Source organism: Paramisgurnus dabryanus, chromosome 8 (assembly GCF_030506205.2).
Source record: "Paramisgurnus dabryanus chromosome 8, PD_genome_1.1, whole genome shotgun sequence".
Classification (NCBI taxonomy): domain Eukaryota; kingdom Metazoa; phylum Chordata; class Actinopteri; order Cypriniformes; family Cobitidae; genus Paramisgurnus; species Paramisgurnus dabryanus.
Window position 1 is genome coordinate 19,802,974 of NC_133344.1, and position 21,322 is coordinate 19,824,295.

At 36.9% G+C, this 21,322-nt stretch overlaps 2 protein-coding genes across 5 annotated transcripts in view; both read left to right on the forward strand.

Moving 5' to 3' along the window:
* The window catches only part of cuedc1b (CUE domain containing 1b), a 36,241-nt gene extending 23,214 nt beyond the window's left edge, over nt 1-13,027 (forward strand). For both annotated transcript variants that reach the window (XM_065280868.2, XM_065280869.2), the window contains exons 3-11: nt 3,093-3,220; nt 3,642-3,768; nt 4,312-4,531; nt 4,736-4,804; nt 7,610-7,699; nt 7,791-7,884; nt 8,914-8,972; nt 9,298-9,367; nt 10,781-13,027. In XM_065280868.2, the coding sequence (XP_065136940.1) occupies nt 3,093-3,220; nt 3,642-3,768; nt 4,312-4,531; nt 4,736-4,804; nt 7,610-7,699; nt 7,791-7,884; nt 8,914-8,972; nt 9,298-9,367; nt 10,781 (858 nt within the window). In that variant the 3' untranslated portion in view covers nt 10,782-13,027. The remainder of the gene's footprint in view (nt 1-3,092; nt 3,221-3,641; nt 3,769-4,311; nt 4,532-4,735; nt 4,805-7,609; nt 7,700-7,790; nt 7,885-8,913; nt 8,973-9,297; nt 9,368-10,780) is intronic.
* A 2,442-nt stretch (nt 13,028-15,469) lies between these two features.
* Nucleotides 15,470-21,322, forward strand: part of wsb1 (WD repeat and SOCS box containing 1) — a 28,720-nt gene continuing 22,867 nt past the window's right edge. For 2 of the 3 annotated variants that reach the window (XM_065280873.1, XM_065280872.1), the window contains exons 1-4: nt 15,470-15,835; nt 16,436-16,604; nt 17,832-18,103; nt 20,728-20,859. In XM_065280873.1, coding sequence (XP_065136945.1) covers nt 15,796-15,835; nt 16,436-16,604; nt 17,832-18,103; nt 20,728-20,859 — 613 coding nt within the window. In that variant the 5' untranslated portion in view covers nt 15,470-15,795. The remainder of the gene's footprint in view (nt 15,836-16,435; nt 16,605-17,831; nt 18,104-20,727; nt 20,860-21,322) is intronic. The other variant, XM_065280870.1, reaches the window with a different exon arrangement.

The window sequence follows — 21,322 nt, forward strand, 5'->3', positions numbered from 1 at the left end:
TATAACTTGCCCCATTGTGACTACATGCAGTCCTGTCTCCATTTTTCAGGCGTACCTTGTTTTGTTTATTGTTGGTTACTAGGTTACCAATACCACCGTCATGCGCTCAAACAACTTCATGGAAATGCACCTCATTTGCATTTCTTTGTTTTTCTTTTTTTGCGAATTTTCAAAAGATTTGCTTCACGTTTGGATGGAGACCCAGCTACTGGTTAAGTTTTTTTTTCAAACCCATCTGGTTGAGCATACACCAGATTCTGTGCAGTTTGGTAGGCAGGGTACTAAATACATTTTGCTTTCTTACCCAAAATTCTCTGTGAAGAAAATGTGTCAGTCTGAGACAATCTGAGACACATTATTGTCCCTATCAGTATAGTATCTCATTCATGGCTCAGCAGAGATGCTATATCAATCATAAGATGTTCAGTTCAATCTTAAGTGAAGCATACAATTCAGTGCATTTTGTTTATATGTTCTGCCATGATTCTGTATGCAGCTGGTTTTAACAACATTTCCCACTGCTGCACTTTCCCTTGCATTATTTATGATGCTCTGTTTGGATGGGGAAGTGTTGAAAGTATGTGCTGTATTGCATAGACTCAACAAGTATGTTTGTCTCCATGAAATCACTGCAATCATTGACCACTTGAGATGCATTAAATAAAATGAGCTCTGATCTTATGTGGAAAAAGATCCAACTACTAGGACTTTCAGTATTATGAAATAATTTCTGTTAACTTAAGCTTGTTTGCATATCCATGAAAACATGCATATTAATCCGTTAGTTTCTCATGTGGTCCTGCCAATTAAATCTCATTGATTGTTGTGTCTTTTGTGATTGAACAAACATATGACAACTAGTCATGAAACTTGTGAAAACCAATAAAATTCAAATTCATTTTTTTTTTTTGCGGTGCTTATCTGCATGTTAAAATGGATATGTGCTGTATTGATCACTTAGGTTCACTTCAGAAGACAATGGGCCCTATTTTAACGATCTGAAACGCAAGTGCGAAGCGCAACGCGCAAGTGAGTTTGTGGGCGGATCTTGGGCGCTGTTGCTATTTTCCTGGCGTGAGAAATAACTCTTGCGCCGGGCGCAAATCAATAAGGGGTTGGTCTGAAGTAGGTTCATTATTCATAGGTGTGGTTTGGGCGTAACGTCAAATAATCAGAACGCTATCCAACATTCCCTTTAAACGCAAGTGCGCAAGTTCCATGGCGGGTTGCTATTATTATGACGGATTTACCAGGCGCACGCCAGGAGCGGTTCACAGCCGAGGAGACCAACGTTCTTGTAAGAGCAGTCAAAGACAGAGAAGTTGTTTTGTATGGGGATAGGAGAAACCCGCCCAAATCAGCGTAGGTTAAACAGGCGTGAGAGGAAATAGCCACAGTCTCATCAGCTGGCATATCGTTGCGCCAAGTGCTACAATGATGTCAGGAGACGGGGGAATCCCAAGCTTGCCAGCATAAATCGGGCACGCCGTGTAACGGGAGGTGGATCTGCCTACACATGACCTGACGCCAGCAGAGGACATCGCTGCGTCCACCCTCACCGCTGAAAGGGTTTGGGGGCTTTGAAATCGGACCCAAGAAACGCAAGCAAGGTCCAACCCCAAAGTACTCTTACAAATCAAGTTCATATACATTAAGGTTTCTTATGAAAACATTTTAATTATTATTTACATAAAATAAACGTAATACAGCCACACAACAAACTTATGAAAATATTTTAATCGTTATTTGCATGAGAATTTTTTAACGCAGCCACACAATAATTAAAACCTATCACCACAATGCTCACCATTATGATTCCCCTTATCTCGTGTATTGATATTTTTAAGTGTAACAATTTATGATTTGCAAAAATAACTGTTGCATCTGTGTAGATTAGATGCAAAGTGTATGCGCGTTGTGCACGCTATACATTATGGTCAAGCATGCGCCCTTTATAGCATAATGAACAACGCGCAACGCGCCACTGACTTTTAACTTTTTTTTCTGGTCAGTGGCGCAATTGTTTTTTGAAACTGCAAAATAGCATCAGGGATGGTTTGCGCCGGAACACGCCTCTTTTTTTGCGCTGAACCGCCCAGGGAGCGCAAGTTCATTCCCTAGTTTGTCGACGTGTGTCTGTGGAGGGAAAAACCCGCTGTGCGCCGGTGCAAAATACGAATGATACATGCGTCACTGACAAAGTCAATTGCGCTGGCTGCAAGATAGGGCCCAAAATGTTAACCCACTGGAGTCAGTTGGATTATTTTAATGATGGATGGATGTGCTTTGTAGCCCAATGTAGGAAAATAACATGATGACATTTTAACCAAAATGTTTTCAGTTAATTAAATGATTCATTTGTGTAAAAAAGAAAGTCATATATGTCTGTGATTACATGAGGGTGTCTATATTTGAGAAAATGTGAATATTTGGGTGAAATGTTTCTTTAAAGGGATACTTCACCGATTTAGCGTTCAGCTTTGTATCTGTAGAAACCCGGCAGTATTACTGAATGACCATGTTTCCCTCCATCATTTCCCCCTGAGAGGAGAGATATCTGCATTTTGGTTCTGCAAAAAAGTCCTCCGATGATGCAAAAATCGTCATATTACATCATCGGAGGACTTTTTTGCAGAACCAAAATGCAGATATCTCTCCTCTCAGGGGGAAATGAGGGAGGGAAACATGGTCATTCAGTAATACTGCCGGGTTTCTACAGATACAAAGCTGAATGCTAAATCGGTGAAGTATCCCTTTAAGATCTGTCTAGCGAGATCCAATCACGACAAATGCTAAATATAGGCGTAATGTCAGACCACCGTAGACTAAAACATTACTGATCAAAATAATAACATAATCTGTATATAATGAAAAATCTTTGGAAGAGTCTCAAATTTGACACTTCTGGAGATATTCAGTTTTTTTATATTTAAGCGCCATGGTCACATGCATTTTCAAAAACCTTTGATTTGGTTTAAGTGTATGTATCTCAAAACGTTTCACCTGAAATGGATGTTAATACCAGATGTAAACTAGTGCTAATAATGTGTATAATTGCATCAATTAACGTTTTCTATGTTTACCTTTATCAGATTCTTGAGCGGACCCTTGAGCCAGATAGCTCAGACGAAGAGCCACCCCCAGTTTACTCTCCACCAACATATGACATGCACATATATGACCGGAAATATCCTGATGCTCCACCTGTTCCTCCACCCAGGTTAAAAAAACACTTATGTTTTTAATAATGATCCTTAAAACACTTTTTTATATATTTAAAAGATTTTTTTAATGACAGAAACAACTGTCTTGTGTATTAGGGTCAACATGGGCCTCAGATTCCATGTTTATTTTAGTCAGAGCTCTATGATTGATGCCCCCTTGTGTTCATAAGAAAAACTACAGTTCCCATTGATCTTCTATATTGCATGGGTTTCAGCCCAGGCTTAAAGTCCATAAAAATGGCTTAAAGTTTACTTTATCCACAGACAAAGTCCCTGTTTATTCAGACATGTATAAGGGTCAGACACATTGTAAGAACTGTAATAGTATTGTGATCCAAATGTTGCCTTTTTTCCATGCAAGTTGCTATTATAAATAAGCATCTGTGACACTTGAGGTTTACCTCTTGTACCTTTCAGATTTGAGGCTCAGCCTCCTCCTGGACAAACACAAGTCAGAGGTTACAAGAACTGGAACCCGCCATTACTTGGCAATCTGCCTGATGACTTTCTGCGAATCCTGCCACAACAATTGGACAGTATACAGGTAAGGGTTTGTTATATGATACATGGAGTATCTACCAGCCTGGAGCAGAGTATTACAGTATATATGAGCATTTTAATACTTTATTAGGCCCTATATTCACTTTAGTTAAAAAAAAAAAAAAATTATTTCCTTTGTTTATGCTAAATCTAATTATTAAGCATAAATTTGACCAGAGTTTACCATTATTAAAATACAAGTTGAAAGATGTGCTTAATTGCAGTGACAAAAATCAACTTAATTTTGGTGTAAAATAAGACCCAGAGATTTTCTACTTAAATCTTTGAAAAACAAATTGAAACTTCAGCACTAAACTAGGATGTTCCTTTTTATATTTAGGAACAAAAAATCTTTGTAAGAGGAACTGCGCTATAAAACAACCCTTTTTATGACTGTACTTTTGTAATAAAAAAAAATTTGATTAGCCAAAAGTCTAATGTTCTTGCAAATCTCACTGTATTTATGTTTCCTAATTTCTGTATTGCCACTACAAAATGGTCTCTTGTTGTTTTTAAACCAAAGATCTAATTCTGTTCTGTTTTGCAGGGCTCTCAGAGTAGCATCTCCAATGCTCCCTCCTCCTCATCATCTTCCTCAGTACCCCAGAAGGACTCTGCCCTGGCAGCAGGAACAGCTGGTGCTTCTGAGCAGGAACGCAAACTGAAGCAATATTTGGAAGACGAGCGCATTGCGCTCTTTTTGCAGAATGAGGAATTCATGAAGGAACTGCAGAGGAACCGAGATTTTCTCATTGCTTTAGAAAGAGGTAGAGAAACGATGACCCACACGTCAAATAGTGAATTCAAAAGCTTATTTACTCACCATGCTAAGGGACATTGACACCAACCACTTAGCATGTGTTTTTGCTGACTCAAAGGTGTCTTTGTTTGTTTCATTTCAAACTTGATAGATTATTAAACGTCAAAGAACAAGACATTCCTTAGGGTAACAGCTGTCGTTTTTGTTTTAGATCGATTGAAATATGAGTCAAAGAAATCCAGATCCAGTCATTCGTCAGCTACCACTGAGAACTCCACAGGTAGTTGTCATTCACCTGTCTTCTGTGTATGTTTATGTGTGTGAACATGCACGTCCCACTCTGTGTGTGTGTCCTGTTTTTGAAAACCCTTTAGATTATGATCATATTCTTAAAATTTGCTTCATTTATTAACTCTTGGTCATTGGTCTTTTCAGTATTTATTTTTAATATTTGACAAGATGTTGCATCCACTTGGCAATGTCCTAGCAAAAACTCTGTACACTGAAGCAACTTGCTAATAAGAACCTTTGCAAGCGTGTAGCAATACTTAAGCAATTTTATAACAAGGGCTCTGCAATATTAAAGAAACTGCGATAGCACACTAAATAATGTGATATTCGAGATGCGAGGTGTTTCTTTTTTCTAAAATCTATTTAGATTGTATTGAAATATATATTTATAAAATTATATAACTAACATATGTTTAAAGTTTTCGGGAAAAGAAAGCATCACAACCACTTCTGAAAGTGAACAGCCATGTTTTACCCATTACATATTACAAAAATATATCAAATAAATATCACCGCTATCATGCACAGTTACACACACACACACACACACACACACACACAGTGCAACATTCTAATGGTAGATACTACAGTATAGTCTCCACATTGACCCCAAATTTTTATTATACATTACTTTTTGAATTAGTACAATTTAATGGCTAATTTATTGCAAAGCATTGCAATATGAATATGGCTGTGTGCAGATTTGCGACGTTTCGATATGTATTTCACAGCCCTATGCATAACAATGCCCCTCTTCAACTCTGTATATTATTTGATTGTCATTTTTTTCATATTGCTCAAATATGACACACCTCTCATATTAAAGCTGTAGTCTACGATGTTGAAAATCGGTTGAGAAAGCCTGAGACGGTTAGTAAGTTTTAAAAAACTCATCCCGCCCCTCTGTGCTACCTGATCCCTCCCACTGGGAAACGAACTGAACAACGTCACTCATTCAAGCTCTGATCACCGGTAGTAAACATCAGAACAGAGATTTACAGAGCAGTAAACACATAAAGCCTTGAAGGGATGAACAATTACAATTATGATTGCAATTGACGTTATTTACATTCACAACAACGTTTGGCATACGTTTCCCCTCCTGAGCTTCAAGAAATGACTTTGTAAATATAATTACTTTGACCCGTGATACGCGATGCTAAACGGCTAACATTCCAATGCCGACCGGCAGCATGAGCATGTTGTTACCAGACTGATAAAAAGATTTATGTAACACCACACACAATCTTTGTAAATATAATTACTTTGACCCGTGATACGCGATGCTAAACGGCTAACATTCCAATGCCGAGCGGCAGCATGTTGTCAGACTCATAAAAATATATTTATGTAACCTCACACAATAAAAGTATAAATAGATGCGTACCTGTTCCACAAAAAGTCTGCCGTGTCGGCGTCGATTTTCAGCACCAAATCTCCCTGAAGCTTCCTCCAACGGTCAATTGCGGACCCTTTATTGATTCTACTTAGAGTCCGGCGTTTTTCACACTTTTTTTACCTCTGCTCTTTCCTCTACAGACTTCCCTTTTCTTCTAACCTTTACTGTAGGGACAAGAAGCTTGCTGCTGTCGGTTAGTTTTTTTCCATTAGTGAGATGTTGCTGCTTCGCTAGCTAACATACACTGACACAAATTTCATGTCGCAGGCACGAGAGGGGCGGGGTGGTGTGCGATGGGGTGGAGACGCGATCGCGAGGTGGATTTTCAAGGGTATGGGGATTTGATGAGAGCAGTTAACCAATGTAAACTGTCCGGCCGGACAGTTTACATTGGTCAATTTATCTGCCGCCGTACACCCAATAGACTGAATGGATTTTTAAAATTCTTTTTTCTCTTCATATTGTTAGGATTTTACTGTAGAACCATAACCAGCATCTAAACGAGTTTATTAACAATGAACAATCTTTGAAATCGTAGACCATAGCTTTAAACAGGGTTCCAACGGGTCTTTGAATGCTTATATCTTCTTTATGCGAATGTTGATTCATACCAAAATGCTTTTTGCATTGTTGTGTTTGACACATGAAAACATCTCTGGTTACGTATGTAACTGTTGTTCCCTTAGAAGGGAACGAGACGCTGCGTCTCCTTTGCCATACTTTGTGTCGCTGTATCACCGTCTTTGGCAATATTTCAGATAGCGACATACTTCCTGGCTCCCGCTTCACCCTGTCTTTATCGTTAAGCCTCACCATTGGTTGAATTTGATATACACATTCAGACGCACTTACCCCTGGAGACGTCCCCAAAGTGTCACCGCAGTGACGCAGCACAAATTCCCTCGAAAGGGAACTGTAACAATATATCTTACAATGTAACACAATTTGCTCTCACTTAAAATTTGTCCCCAAATTTAGTCCTTGAATTTGAGGGTATTGGACCTGGAAAGTCCTTGAAAGGTCCTTGAATTTGAAGTTAACTAAGGGGTGGGACACGGTGTTAAATGAAAGCTCTCATTCACGGGAATCCCTGGAAGAAAGCGCCTCTTTTTATATGTAATATAACACAGACAACATATAAAATCATTTTGATCACTTTCAACAGTGTTTTATGTAATTTCAAAGGTTTTCAAATGATACCAAACTTTTGTATGTACACCTCTGCATGTGGGTGTGGGAAGCTTTAAAATTTGAGGAAAGCCAAATCCAGGCGGAAATCCCCAAAATAGCTCCTGTGCTTATGGGGTTTTAATATAGCCACCATGGTAGTAAGTTTGGGAAAATCTAGTTTGCGTTACTAAATTGTGTGTTTTGGACTGGTTTACTGCAAAACAGGTGACCACTATGCCTCTGGATCTGTAGATGCCTCCACAGCAGTATCTGATGATGCTTTGTTCAGAGACAAGCTAAAGCACATGGGCAAATGTAAGAGAAGCCTGCTTCACTTCAGCATATTCCTTATTTAAATATTTGCTTATAAGACGTCTTAATGTTTGTGTTGGATTCTGATCTGCAGCAACCAGAAAGAAGCTGTTTGAAATCGCTAGAGGTTTCTCAGAGAAGACAAAGCGCAGGAAGTCCAAAAGAAGAACGCTGTTGCGGCATCATTCGTATCCTTCGTTATGCACAGTATGACTATGAGACACGTGATATCTCTTGGAAGGAAAATTTTAACTTTCTTTAAAAAATGTATAATTTCTTGACTGATGCTTGTTTTTCTCTATAGAGCATATGTGACCTGTGCTAGCAAAATGAATCGGAATGAACGCAGGGTCTAATTTGAGCTAAAGCCAAAAGAAAGTTTAAATGTCGATTTTGGTCGAAAAATACGTTTCTTAAAAATAAGTACATTTTAAGCCCTCGTCAAGCCAGCCCAATGCTCTAAATAGTCATGAAACATCTAAAATGATTTTTATTTGTCCATTTCTGAGAGCTGTATAGTCTCAAATGCTTAACTAATACAAATTATGCGTGTCCATCCACATGCGCGTTTAATATTTTGGTTTCGGTTTTAAAATATGCAGGTATTTGAATTACAAAAGATCTTAAAGCTGTCTTTCTCGATGTCAAATAAACAATAAAAGAAAGAAAAATGTTGAACATAATATTTTTCCTATACTATAGTTTTTGACTTTATCAAAAAGTGCCAAATCTATTAGTTTTACCAGTGGTTTTAATGTGATTTTGTTATTGAACCTTCAAAAATCCTTTTTTTTCTCTCTCAAAATTGACTTCTGTCAACTTCAAACAGGTCATATTTGTCAGATTCCAACAAATCATACATAATTTTAAATATATAATTTTTTTAATAGACAGCAATGTCAAAATATAAATAACTCATTTTAAAAAATCATCAATCAAACTCATTCTGACTCAATTTGCCAGCACGGGTCACATATGGTTGTTCTCATTCAGTTTAAATTTCTATAGCACTTTTCACAATTTGGCATTGACAACATTTTAAAATATAAAGAATACATGACAAAAAAATTCTGTTTACGATTAGCGCAGCAGCTTTACTGTTGTCCTGATGCTGTGATTTCTTCCAGCGTATATGAATATGATTCTTATAACAGTTACTATTGTGTTTAGTCGAGTACATTTAGTGTCTGTGGTTTACTTTAATTGCGCTTTCTCAGATTGGGCACAGCCAACTCCACTGCCAACCTCCTAGACGATGTGGAAGGAAACCCATGTGGTAAGGCTTTACATCCAGTTTCCAAGACATTTGTCTCTTTCACACTAGAGCTTTTGGTCATTTGACGTCAAATGAATTAAAACTATGTGTTTGGAGGGAAATCAGTTTTCATTAAAGGTCTTAAAGGTACAATTTGTAAGATATTTGCAGTAAAATATCCAAAAACCACTAGTACAGTGTTATATAACAAGCCACTCGCTTGTTTATGGTTAGTTTGTTGATCTAAACACTTAATTCTGTGCTGTGTTGACTCAGATTAGTTAATATGGTGTCATTCTGGACTACATATCAGGGTTAAAATCTAGATTTTTGTGTGTATGTCTAGATGAAGAAAGTCAACATAGACGTCTGCCCACTCAGGAAGAGGAGGAGCCACACAAGGAACCACTATCATGGTGGGTCTCATTCCCTTTTCCAGCATTAAGTTTTTTATTTTCTAAACCCATCACAAAGGTAGTTAAAGTCGCCACAAAATTAAAATGAAAAACTGTCATTTTGTTTTGGAAAATTTTGTTTTTTTTTTACAAATGATTTATCTGTGAGCTTCATAATTATTTTTTTAATTCATGTGCCTTAAAGCAACACCAAAGAGTTTTTTTATCTTAAAATAACGTTTCCAAAAAAGTTTCAGTGATTCATCCACTCTAAACAAGGTGAATGGCACTTTCACATTCGCTTTGCACCCCTTTATCGGCCAAAACCGCACTAAAGAAGTTTCCAATCGTCGGGTAGTGGTCCTGTAGTTCGAGTGAAAACTACAAAAACTTGCTTTACGGCAGACCTACAATCCAATCAGAGCCAGCTATGCTGCAGTATGTACGACAGTGCTAATGAACAATTACGCTTCTAACCTGTAGGGGGAGCAAAGAGCATTAAGTCTTTAGTGTTGCTTTAATAAAAACACAAATCTCCTACCCTCCTCAAAACGATATCTCTTTACTTCCGGTCATATGGTCATGTGGTTTGGTCAGGAACTACAAATAATAATATAGGGAAACTACAGAGGGTTCAGAACAGAGCTGCTCGGTTAGCCCTTTGCAGTACAACAATTTTTTATGTTAACTTATATTGGTAGATAGAGTATATTGTATGTGTATGTAGAGGTATATGTGTCTGCATGTATATGTGCATATGTGATTTGTATTTTATGAGAATTTGTTTTTGGTGTAGGATTGGATAAAAGGATTGTGTATTGTTATGTGAGTTATGTGTTATGTGTGGACCCCAGGAAGAGTAGTGGATGCATTTGTTGCATCAGCTAATGGGGATCCTAATAAAATAAAATAAAATAAATATGTTATGGCAGGTGGACAGGGTCCGGGAAAAGATTGCAGCGATTATCAATTAGCAAAACGACCCAACTTTAAGTCATACATCAGTTCTCGATGGACGAATTCAAATCCAGCCCTGCTTTATTTCATTTCAGAAGCCGTTTTCACTTGGATATACGTCACCACGGGGAAAATAAGACATTCGCTACCGTTTCATGGCGACTTTACTACTAACGTCATCTTAGAAATAAAATGTGAAGTCTCATAATCTAGTAATGGGATAAGGAGCATCAAAGTTTGATTTCAATCTTTGACATGAACTTACTCAGTCAAGATATCATGGTTATATTTTCACAGAATGTTCTTTACGTTATGTAGGATGATTTTATATAGAAAACAGTAAATCACCAGAAAATGCCTTTAGATCGCATTTTAGAGACTAGATCACATATATTTGTAACCCTCTTATTCTGTTAACACATTAGTACAATCCTTTGCTTAGTCTTGTGTGTTAACCTTTTGCTTATTTAATTTCAGATGTTTCTGTCCTCTTGGGAAATTAGGGTTTCCATGGTGACCTCAGAATGACCCATGGCTGATAGCTCCCTATTTGGTGCCGGGCAAACCCAGAATGGAGAAGCAGACTCCCTCAGACAGGCTGAGAAAGGACTATATGATCGTGTTGTACCAGCCTTTTGCGAGCCTGCAGTTATTGTTACCTGCATTTGATCACTATTATAATTATCGTATTGTTATTGTTTGTTAATACTTGATTTTCGTATATAAAACAAAACAGATATAGTACTGATTTGAAAAACTTTTGTTTGTTTTCCCATGAATCCTAAACAGCTAAAATTCATTTCATTTGTTATAGATATACGTCTCCATATATGATTTGGGGAAATCCTGACATAGAATTTTCTAAAAGTCTAACCATTTGGGTCATAATGGTCAGATGTTTCAACACATTGGTATTTCCTGACATCCTAATGGGCCGCTATTCTAATCTGCACATTAAACATCAAAGACATTACTAACTTTCGTTCTGACAAAACACTTACTTTTCTTATCTTTGCTTTAAGATAAGAAACACTATTGTTCAAGTCTCCATTCAGTCTAGATTTGAATTAAGGGTGCTGATAAGTCCGTTTCCATTTGTGTATACAGTTAAATAACAGATCCAACATTACTTCAAAGCCTTTTTCATACAGTTGGTACCCAGGTAAGGCAGTGCACATTGTCTGTGTAATACACATCTATCAAGGCCAAAATGCAATTTCAGTCATTTTTACACCAGAGAGGCAAATCGCCAAATGAGTTAGCCTTCTCATTGTTGCACTGCCATACCCGTTTCATAAAATATTATACATTTTTTAAGTGGATAGATTGTATGTACCAGTAGATGTCATCTGAACATCCTTTTAAAGTTATATTTCATAAAGTGTAAGCATTTTTGTGATGTTAAAGAACGAGCTTAGAACAATTTGAATGATGCTGTCTTTGAACCAACCAAAAGCTGCTGTGTGGTTTGTTCTTTCGGGATTTGCACTGAATGATTTACCCTAACGCTGTGCTTCCACTACGTCCCGTGACATAAGATCAGAAGTCTATCCACCAATAAGAATGTGCCATCGTGGACTTTTCTATGTTGCATCCCAGTATTGATTGTGTACGTAGCACTTTGGAGGACGTCAATGACGTGTTTGTATGATGTACGTCAGAAGATGGTTCAGCAGATAAGCGTTTGTTTGTTTGTTTAACAAGTCACAAAGTCGCAGTATTTGATCATGTGTTTATTTCACTACGGTCCCGATACAAAGCCATAGCGTTGATCTTAATGTTACTGATAAATGAGCGCTTGCCGCTTTCTATGAAATCGTCATGTTTTTCAAAGCACTATATGTGTTTGTTCCTAAATAAGTAATTGACGTTTACTTCATTTATTATGTAGATACTAGATACATTATGTGGCATTACGTGTGCTGTGAAGTTTTAAAAGCCATTATGATTTATGATTTGTTTGATTTTAAGGATGGCACAGTGAAGCAAGTCTCTGATCTGTTTAGTGAATGATGTAAATAAAAAATGAATTGTTTTGCTGAGGAAAGTCATTGTAGGATTAGTCATAATGCATACAGTTATTCTGTATAGAGGTTGTGTTCCTAGCGTGCACCTGGTTGCTTGTGATTTACACAGGTCGACTGATGTACGACTGAGTTTTTCTTCTTTCTTGTTAACATGTTTTATGCTCTCAGGGAACTTGCTCTTACTTTATTTTGTGGTAAAAGCACATAAACAGCAGAGATTTTAGTACCAGGTAGCTGCAGTTCTATAGGCATTAATAATGTCATAAACTAATATTCACCTTCTTTTGTTGCGTCATGCTGATGAAATGGATTCAAGATTGGTATGTGTAGCCAAAATATTTTTCTTGCTTATGTCCATATGTATGCTGACCAAAATGTATTAGGTACTCCTTTATCATCTTTGGTCTCTCTATGGCATTTCTGTGATCAGAGAGTCAGATATGTGAACCAGATTATTTGATTTTGACCGGATGAGTGTACCATTTCTACTTTATTGATGGGAAGCAACTGTATGTTATAAACAAGAATTTGATCTTAACATTATTTTTTCTATCCCTTGACAAATTTTCTGAGGCTCTTTGTCTGCTCATCCGTTGTGTCTGTTTCATATTCATTCAAAACTCTTTCAAGTTCTGGACTTTCTTACAATCCAAATGTTTATAGCTATTGAAATAAATAATAAAATTGTTGTACTATGTCTGCCTTTAAGTTTTTTTTTCTAACAATGACAAGCATTGAATGAAAAATACTTGTTTTGAAGTAGTGTAGAGCAGAGTACTCAAACTGGTGCCGTGGGGGCCTTAGTTTGGACTTTTTTATTAAATCCATTAATTTATCATAAAATCACAGCTCAGAAAAATAAGGCTACTAAGCAAGAGCAAAACATTGTATAATTTAATGTTTTGTTTAATTCAAATTTTATAATGTTTTATGTCACAAATTTTTATGGGGTGCACGAAAGGATGCACCGTACAAAAAAGCTGAAAAAATTTAAAAACAACTTGTATAAAGCATAGGTGTTCAACGGGGGGTCTGGGGTCCCATTGGGTGTCATCCAAGTATAGTTTAAATTTTATTAAAAACATTTTTTATCAGGTATCAAACTAAATGCATTAATGGACTAATAATGAAAATTGAAAACTTGATTTAAATGAAAAGCAAAAGTTCCCAGTTTAAAATCTATTCTATAAATTTTAAATGTTATGTGGTATGTTAACACCATGTGACTTTATATATTATAACTATCATAAAAAACAAATCCAGTCCGAAATTTGATACATTTTGGGTCCCTGCTTCTCCTCTCTATCCAAGGGGTCCTTGGCCTGAAAAGGTTTGGAAGTTGTCTGGTGTAGAGTCTCGTGCAACCAGTAGAGGTCAGTACAATCCCTTTATTGTTTTTAAACCTCTAAATTGTAACTAATTTGTTTAATTCTGACTTCTGTATTTCTTACTAAGGTGAACTGACATAATTTTGTGGTGAATAATTTACCATTATTGGTTTATCAAATGGGGCAGACCTACTAGTTGGATGCCCTTCACTTCAATTGATATTCCTGGAACTTGAAAGAGTCCAGACACAACACCCTACCTAACTAAACCAGGGTCACTTAGTCTAGTTATCACAAAGAGACTAAATAAAACGCTGAGCCAAAAACATAATTTAAACACACTTATCTCTGTATGATACTGTACATTTTTCTGTTAGGGCTCATCGTCTATTTTATAACAGATCTGGAAATGAGAGAGTAGTTGACCCGAGACACCATTTTAGAAATCAGGTCCTTCTGAAATACAGTTCTTTTCAAAACCTTAATCACCTTAATGACTTTGTTAAAAAGGATTTGCAGGAACAACTTTAAAAAAAAATAATACAATAGACAAGCAGAATAGAGATGTCTATAAGTGCACACAATGCATTCCTGTCATGCATTCTCTATCTATGACAGAGTGTTTTGAAATACCAAACAGAGATTAATGTGACATGTCAAAGTACTGATGTAACATATACATACAAAGTAAACATTAATAATATAAAATAGATTTAGGGTCATAAACAGATCATTTAAAATAGTTTAAACTTGGCATATGACTTCTTAAAATGGGCTTGGCCATGACTTTACCTAAATTTTTTCTAGAGGTCAAAACTGAAATACTGATAAGATTGTTATCTGACAACTTTCTTCCAAATACTGTTTCAGGTTTTACTTGCACATGCTCAGCTTGAATAAGCAGATTTTTAGCAAATGTAAAAGTATTGCACAAATTATTCAGAAGATAATAAAGGTTTTAATCGAATGCTTTTTTATTATGAGGGAATTAATTTATTAATTTGACTGGATAATGATAAATACGAATATTTGTATTTATTAGTAATTAAATATTAATTCATATTTTCTGTTGGCGCTGCTTATGCATGTTGAAATTGTGTAATTACATATGTGTAATGATGTAACATGTAATATATAAAGGCATTTGTCATTTAAGAATGTCATTTTTTCTATAGATACTGGATATATGTTACATCATTACACATATGTAATTACACAATTTCAACATGCATAAGCAGCGCCAACAGAAAATATGAATTAATATTTAATTACTAATATATACAAATATTCGTATTTATCATTATCCAGTCAAATGAATAAATTAATTCCCTCATAATAAAAAGCATTCGATTAAAACCTTTATTATCTTCTGAATAATTTGTGCAAATTTACTTTATAATTTGTGCAATACAAGTAAAACCTCACTATATATATATACGCGCTTATAAGGAGTTGGACGATGTGCGTGTTTGCATTCATGGGGCGCTGCGCAGACCGGTCGGTGTATAACATCAAAGTACCGCGAGAGCGATTCCAAAGGTTAGCTTCAAATTTCTCTCGCGGTACTTAAGTGTCAGACGCCGATCGGTCTGCGCAGCGCCGCGAATCGTGAAGGCAAACACGCCCATCGTCGAACTCCTTATCTGCACGTATTTCACGAATTCATTCCATTCATTTTCTTGAATAACCGGCCAATCAGAGGCCAAACGTAAACCTCTGTGCACGAATCAGGGAGGCGTGCTCTTAGTCGCCGTGGCAACCTCATGACGTTGCTGAGGTAACCCGCCCATCGGCGTGTGTGCTGGAGTCGTTGGATGCACGAAGCCATTTACAACGGAGTGTGTTGAAACAGAGAGCAGCGTGTTTTGACGATCTACGTTTTTTGCTTTTCTCGTCGTTTAAATCGCATTTTATTTAACGCATTTGTACGTACCTTACATAAAATACACCCAGGATTCCTAACAGTCGTATTTAAGAGCTGTATATGTAAATTTAGGCACCGAGTCGACGTGAGGCGAACGAATTCACAAGCATCTGATTCTCATCGCGCGCTGCCTTTCAATTTGGCGAATCAGTTTGTTTATTTTTATTTCGTTAACCAAGGAGACGTCGGTTTAAGATACCCGCTTCGATTTAGATGGCAAGCTTTCCAGATTTTGTCAACGAAAATGAAATAGGTGAGTTTTGCTTCTAATGTGATACGTGGCTCCATGACTAGTTTTAGTGTACATCAGTGTTTAAATCAGCCCATGTCAGGGCGACTTTAGATGCTTATACAACCAAAAAACACTTAACGCGTGTTCTACATGTGCCGTTTATTTTGATTTTTTTGTGGTGTTGTGTTCGAGCTTATCGCGTTCACGCCCCGCGCGCATCCGCACCCTCCCCCACCGTCAGCCGGTTTCACCAGACCCCTCTGAATGAGTCACTATACTTGGTCAATGATTCACCGTGCAAACTTGATTTTGTTAATTGTATAAGTATCTTAAGAAAAGAGGAGAAAACAACTGATAGCGAGTCAGGAGAAAATAACAATGAAAGTGCACCTGTTGTATTTATTTGGATAGCACGTGTTTTGTTTGTTTATTTTTTTCTGGGCACAAAAATATTTTTATAAAAACTAATGCTTGTCCTATCAACGTTTTCATGTGCTCTATTTGTGTCTAAAATTAATTCTTACTTTTTAAAAGGTCATTAACTAAGTAAACCAAATTTAATTTTTTTAAACCTCTCTTTTCTCACAAATATTGATATCTGCCTTTTTTCTGTCACAATAGGTAAAGCTAAGTTCATCGGGGAACTTATACCTCCTGTTGCTCCCTTCGACCAGAAGTCCGGACGGGAGACTTGGACTGTAGCTTTTGCACCTGATGGTTCCTACTTTGCATGGTCTCAGGGGCATCAAATTGTCAGACTTGTACCATGGAAAAAATGCTTAACCAACTTGTAAGTATACTCCTCAGTCTCTATGCATTCTGCTGATATGTTTAAAATTGTTTCGGTACAGCCAGTGGATTTATGGTCTCATAAAAAAACGCACTTTGCGTGTTGTGGATCGGCTTTCACACGACCGATGCATCACTGTACTGCCCAGTGTTTCGGCCCTTATCAGTCAACCCGCATAGGTCGCCAGTCATCATCTCAACTTACGCCGTAGATAGGGAGGCAGCCGTCCAGTGCACTGGCCTGCCAAAACAGTTATTGTCCTACTGTGAATGTGAAGTCCTCATAATGAGGTTTACAGCATGGCCTTTTGGCTGCATGCCTTCATCGCAAGAGCCTTCTTTTAAATACTGAAACCTATTGTTTTAAGTTTATTTTTTGTCTCAGCCAAAAAAGAAAAATAAAGAATTGAAATTCGATAATATATATACTATGATATACTCACGCTAGTAGTGGTTATGACGTGAGTTGTAATGTTAAACAAGGAAGTTATTTAGGAGATGTCAATAAAACAGTTTCTCCTTATTGTGTCCATAAGAGAAAAGTGGTATTATTATAAAGTCATCTTCAGATTTAGAATTGATAGAATAGTATCTTTATAACTAGTTTTACACACAAGGCACCATATAAGCTTAACTAACTATCAAACAACTGAGTAAAAGACCAAAAAACTCAAAAGTTTTGCTTACTCCACTTTTGCATTAATGTAGTCTTTAGATTTCATTGAGAAATAAGGCAGTAATTCATTTCTAGATTATATTTTTCTTGATACTGATTGAGTCTTTGTTCTCTCTTTGGTGGAATCTTCTGGAACTTAATGGTAAAACTGAACAGAAGCCATTGTGCTATTAAAAGCATTAGTGCACACGTGGCAGGGGCTGTCTTTTGTGTTTCTGCTGCTCGTGCTTTATATTCCCACTGTTTGTCAAGTCCCTAGAGTATCAGACCTGAATAATTTTGTTGTTTTACTTTGTGACATTCACAAGTCCTTGGTTTTAACACGTGCAGTAGAACTGGGCAAGCAATGTTTTATGGGTCAGAGTTGATGCAACACTGGTAATTGCCTCTAAGGCAGGCATGGAGTTTAGTTAGGGTTTCCAAATACACCGGTTGCAGCAGATTTGATATTGCTAGTAGGTAACATTAAAGTAAAATTATCTTGATCATTTTTTAATCCACCATTTTTAATGCTTTTCACCATAACAAACTCATTGTCGTCCATTCATCCAGTACCGTAAGGAACGAAGATCGGCCGAGCAGCGGAGGTCCCCGTCGATTTTCCCGGCAGAACAGTGATGGCAGTCTGGTGCCAGGTGAGCTCAGAGAGCACACTATCGATTGCGGTGACATCGTATGGGGAATTGCCTTCGGCTCGTCTGTTCCTGAGAAACAGAGCCGCTGCGTTAATATCGAATGGCATCGTTTCAGATTCGGACAGGACCAGCTACTGCTGGCAACTGGCCTCAACAACGGCCGCATCAAAATCTGGGATGTCTATACAGGTGAGTCGAACATCGATCACTAATCTGGTTTGCTTCATAATCTTACTTTTTTGGGGTTTTGCTAATGAAAGATTATTGGTGGTGGATTTTTTTTTTTATTCATGTTGAGGCTAAAAGCCTCACTTACAGTTGTCCATTTGTGCTTATTTCTGTGTGTTTGGGCACCAAATACTGTGGTGTATCTGAAATTTAAAAATTGAGAAGCTAACGTGTCCTTTAGCCATTCATTTTGAATTTTTTACCAACTACCCAACTCCATAATTATTTGTTATTTACTAGAGCTGCCTAACGATTAGTTGCAAATAATCGTTTGCAGAATAAACGTTTTTGTTTTCATATTAAATGTGTGTGTAATGTGTATAATAGACTTTTTTACAGATGCCGTGATCAAATAGCCTGCGTGCACATTTAGGCAACAGAAGTGGTGTTATTCCCCATTGGTTCTAACGTGTTAGCAACTCAGAAAGTTTATTAAAACGGTTTCCCAGCATCAAAATGTCTGGTTGTTGCATTTGATTGCACTAATATAATATACTAATATATGTATCTGGCTACTTTGCTAACGTCTTCTATCCACACCACTATAGTACACAGATCTGGTAGCTGTGTTGAAAAAGTTGATAGTCAACTTAAATTAAACAACTAAAATAATGTCTGTCTGTGTTGCTTCACTGATTCTTGCCATACCTCTATTGCCTAGATGCATGCGCATACGTTGCCACGTCATCATTGTGTACAAACAGTAAAAGGGTCTATAATTTTATATATATATATATATATATATATATATATAAAAAATATGCACACACATGCATGTATACATTTAAGAAATGTTTGCATGTGTATAAACATTTGTATATTTATATATAATTTATTATATCATATATAAATATAAGTATTTATTATATCAATATTTTTTCCTTAAAATTATACATACATTTGCTTTGTATTTATATATGAATGATATTTGTTGACAAAACTTTTATTCTGCAAACGAATAGTCGTGACTAATCATTAGGCAGTCCTAGTATTTACATTAAATTATTTATGCTGCTGCTTCACATAAAGTTATAAAACATTTCAAAACTACAATATCAACGCGAATAATCAGCAATATGATTTTTGTCATGTCCACTTTTTAGAGGCGAAATAATTTTGCACTTGTTTTACATAAACTTGAGAAATTTAATGTAAAAAATAAAAACAGGCAGAGAGAATAATGCATGCTATTCGGTGAGTTATATCTGTATTATGCCATTCATTCCAGATTGTTCGTCTGTTAAGGACAACCTTCAGCTGCTTTCCAGAATGTTCTCTGCCATTGAGAAAATGTAAAAAAAAACCTACAGCTAATGTCCCCTCCCTCAACACGCCTGCTTCCTGTTTTTCAGTTTCCAAGCAGGTTGTGTGTGCTAGAGAGTTAGTTATATAAGGTGTTGAACCTTATATATTTAGCGCTGCTTTTTCCACCCATTTTATTGCCTCATAGCAATGCCCCTTATGTTGTCTATGTCAATGTCTTGTATACACTTAGTCACCTTTGGAGCATGTTTTCTTAAGAGTTTCCACTGGAGCATGGCTCCAGTTTTACTGTATTTTTAACACAACTGCTTAATGGCGTTAGCCTGTGTTTGCGAACTTAATCGCTATGTTGGGCGTGTTACACAACAAGGAGATGGTTCTGTCTAGTTAGATAATTATTTGTTGACAATCTGCAAATTATATTAATGGGTGGGCTGGTCCTGTACAGCCACTTTCATTGGTTGTTTAAAGGGGTTAGAGATGTTTTGCTCGGTGGATGACTCCACCTCCCTTCTAATTCAGCCCACAGTGCCATAAATTTACTGGGCAGACCCCTTTTGATGATGCAAGACTCCTAAAATCCTCAACTTGCCTATAATTTTTGCTTTCCGAATTCATCTAAGAAATCTGATAGCAGTCTAATGTACAGTATCATGACAGGACTTGTCACTCAACCCTCATTTTACGGCTTAGCGAACAAGCCCTGTTATTCAAGCCTCAAACACATTTCTTGGCATAGATGTTAAGAATGTAGATAGGACAAATTAGGGGATGTAAAGCGGATTAACCTGGCATGTTGTTATCATTGTGTTGTATTGTACCTTAAAGCTATTTAGTTATCTTCGTGTAGAAAAGATTGCAGTGTGTCACTCTTGTTTATTTACACGTCATTCACCATAATGGGACGTGCCCTTGTTATTTCTACCTAATGATGTTTAAGGAAACCAAATATTAGTTTAAAATTGAAAGGTGTTATTTGGTACATGCAACTGTCTTTATTTGAACATTTACATTTATGCATTTGGCAGATGCTTTTATTGAAGTGGTCTACTGCAGTGCATAACAAGCTATGCGGTTTTTATCAGTATGTGTTTTCCCTGGGTTTAAACACAATGATTTTTTTTGCGCTGCTAACACAATGTTGTACTACTGAGCTATACAATATACACGTACTGCCAAGATGCAGTGGGATGTTGATCCAGATTCACCTCCGACTCTATTTGAATCGATTAATGCGAACTGTGGACTTTGTGCAATAAACTGTGCAGCAGGCCGTTTTTACGTACCTTTATTTATCCTCTGTGTTGTTTTTACATACACAGGGAAGTTTTTGTTGAACCTGATGGACCACACAGACATCGTACGAGATTTGACGTTTGCCCCAGATGGAAGTTTAGTTCTGGTTTCTGCTTCAAGAGACAAGACTCTACGTGTATGGGACCTTAAAGACGATGGTGAGGACCATATTTGCCTTTTGCAAAGTGTATTTGATGCGTGTTTTTTTTTAAATAGTTTAAAGCTTTATTACAGTGTGTTCAGCTTGTACCCCCTTGCAAAACATTCCCATAAGTCATTGCCCTCCTTTATTTTCCTTTTATCTCCTTGGAGATTTATTTGACTCTTTTGAAGCGTGCATGGGCACACGCACTCGAGCATTCCAGCACAAAGAAAAACGGGTTGAAAAACGATTTAATGCCAAGCCCAGTTAAATGTTTTTTTCTGATGTTCCCTCCTTTTCTTGCACAACAACCAGGATAAACTTGCTACAAAAAAAGTGGTCACATTAATCTTATTTTTATCTTTGAAATCAAACATAGCTCAGTGTATTTGCAACAATGTTTTTTGTTGTGTTTATTTTAATAAAGCGAGAAGCAATGTTTGCCAGAGTTTCACTAAAATTTCCCTTCTCAAAATGGG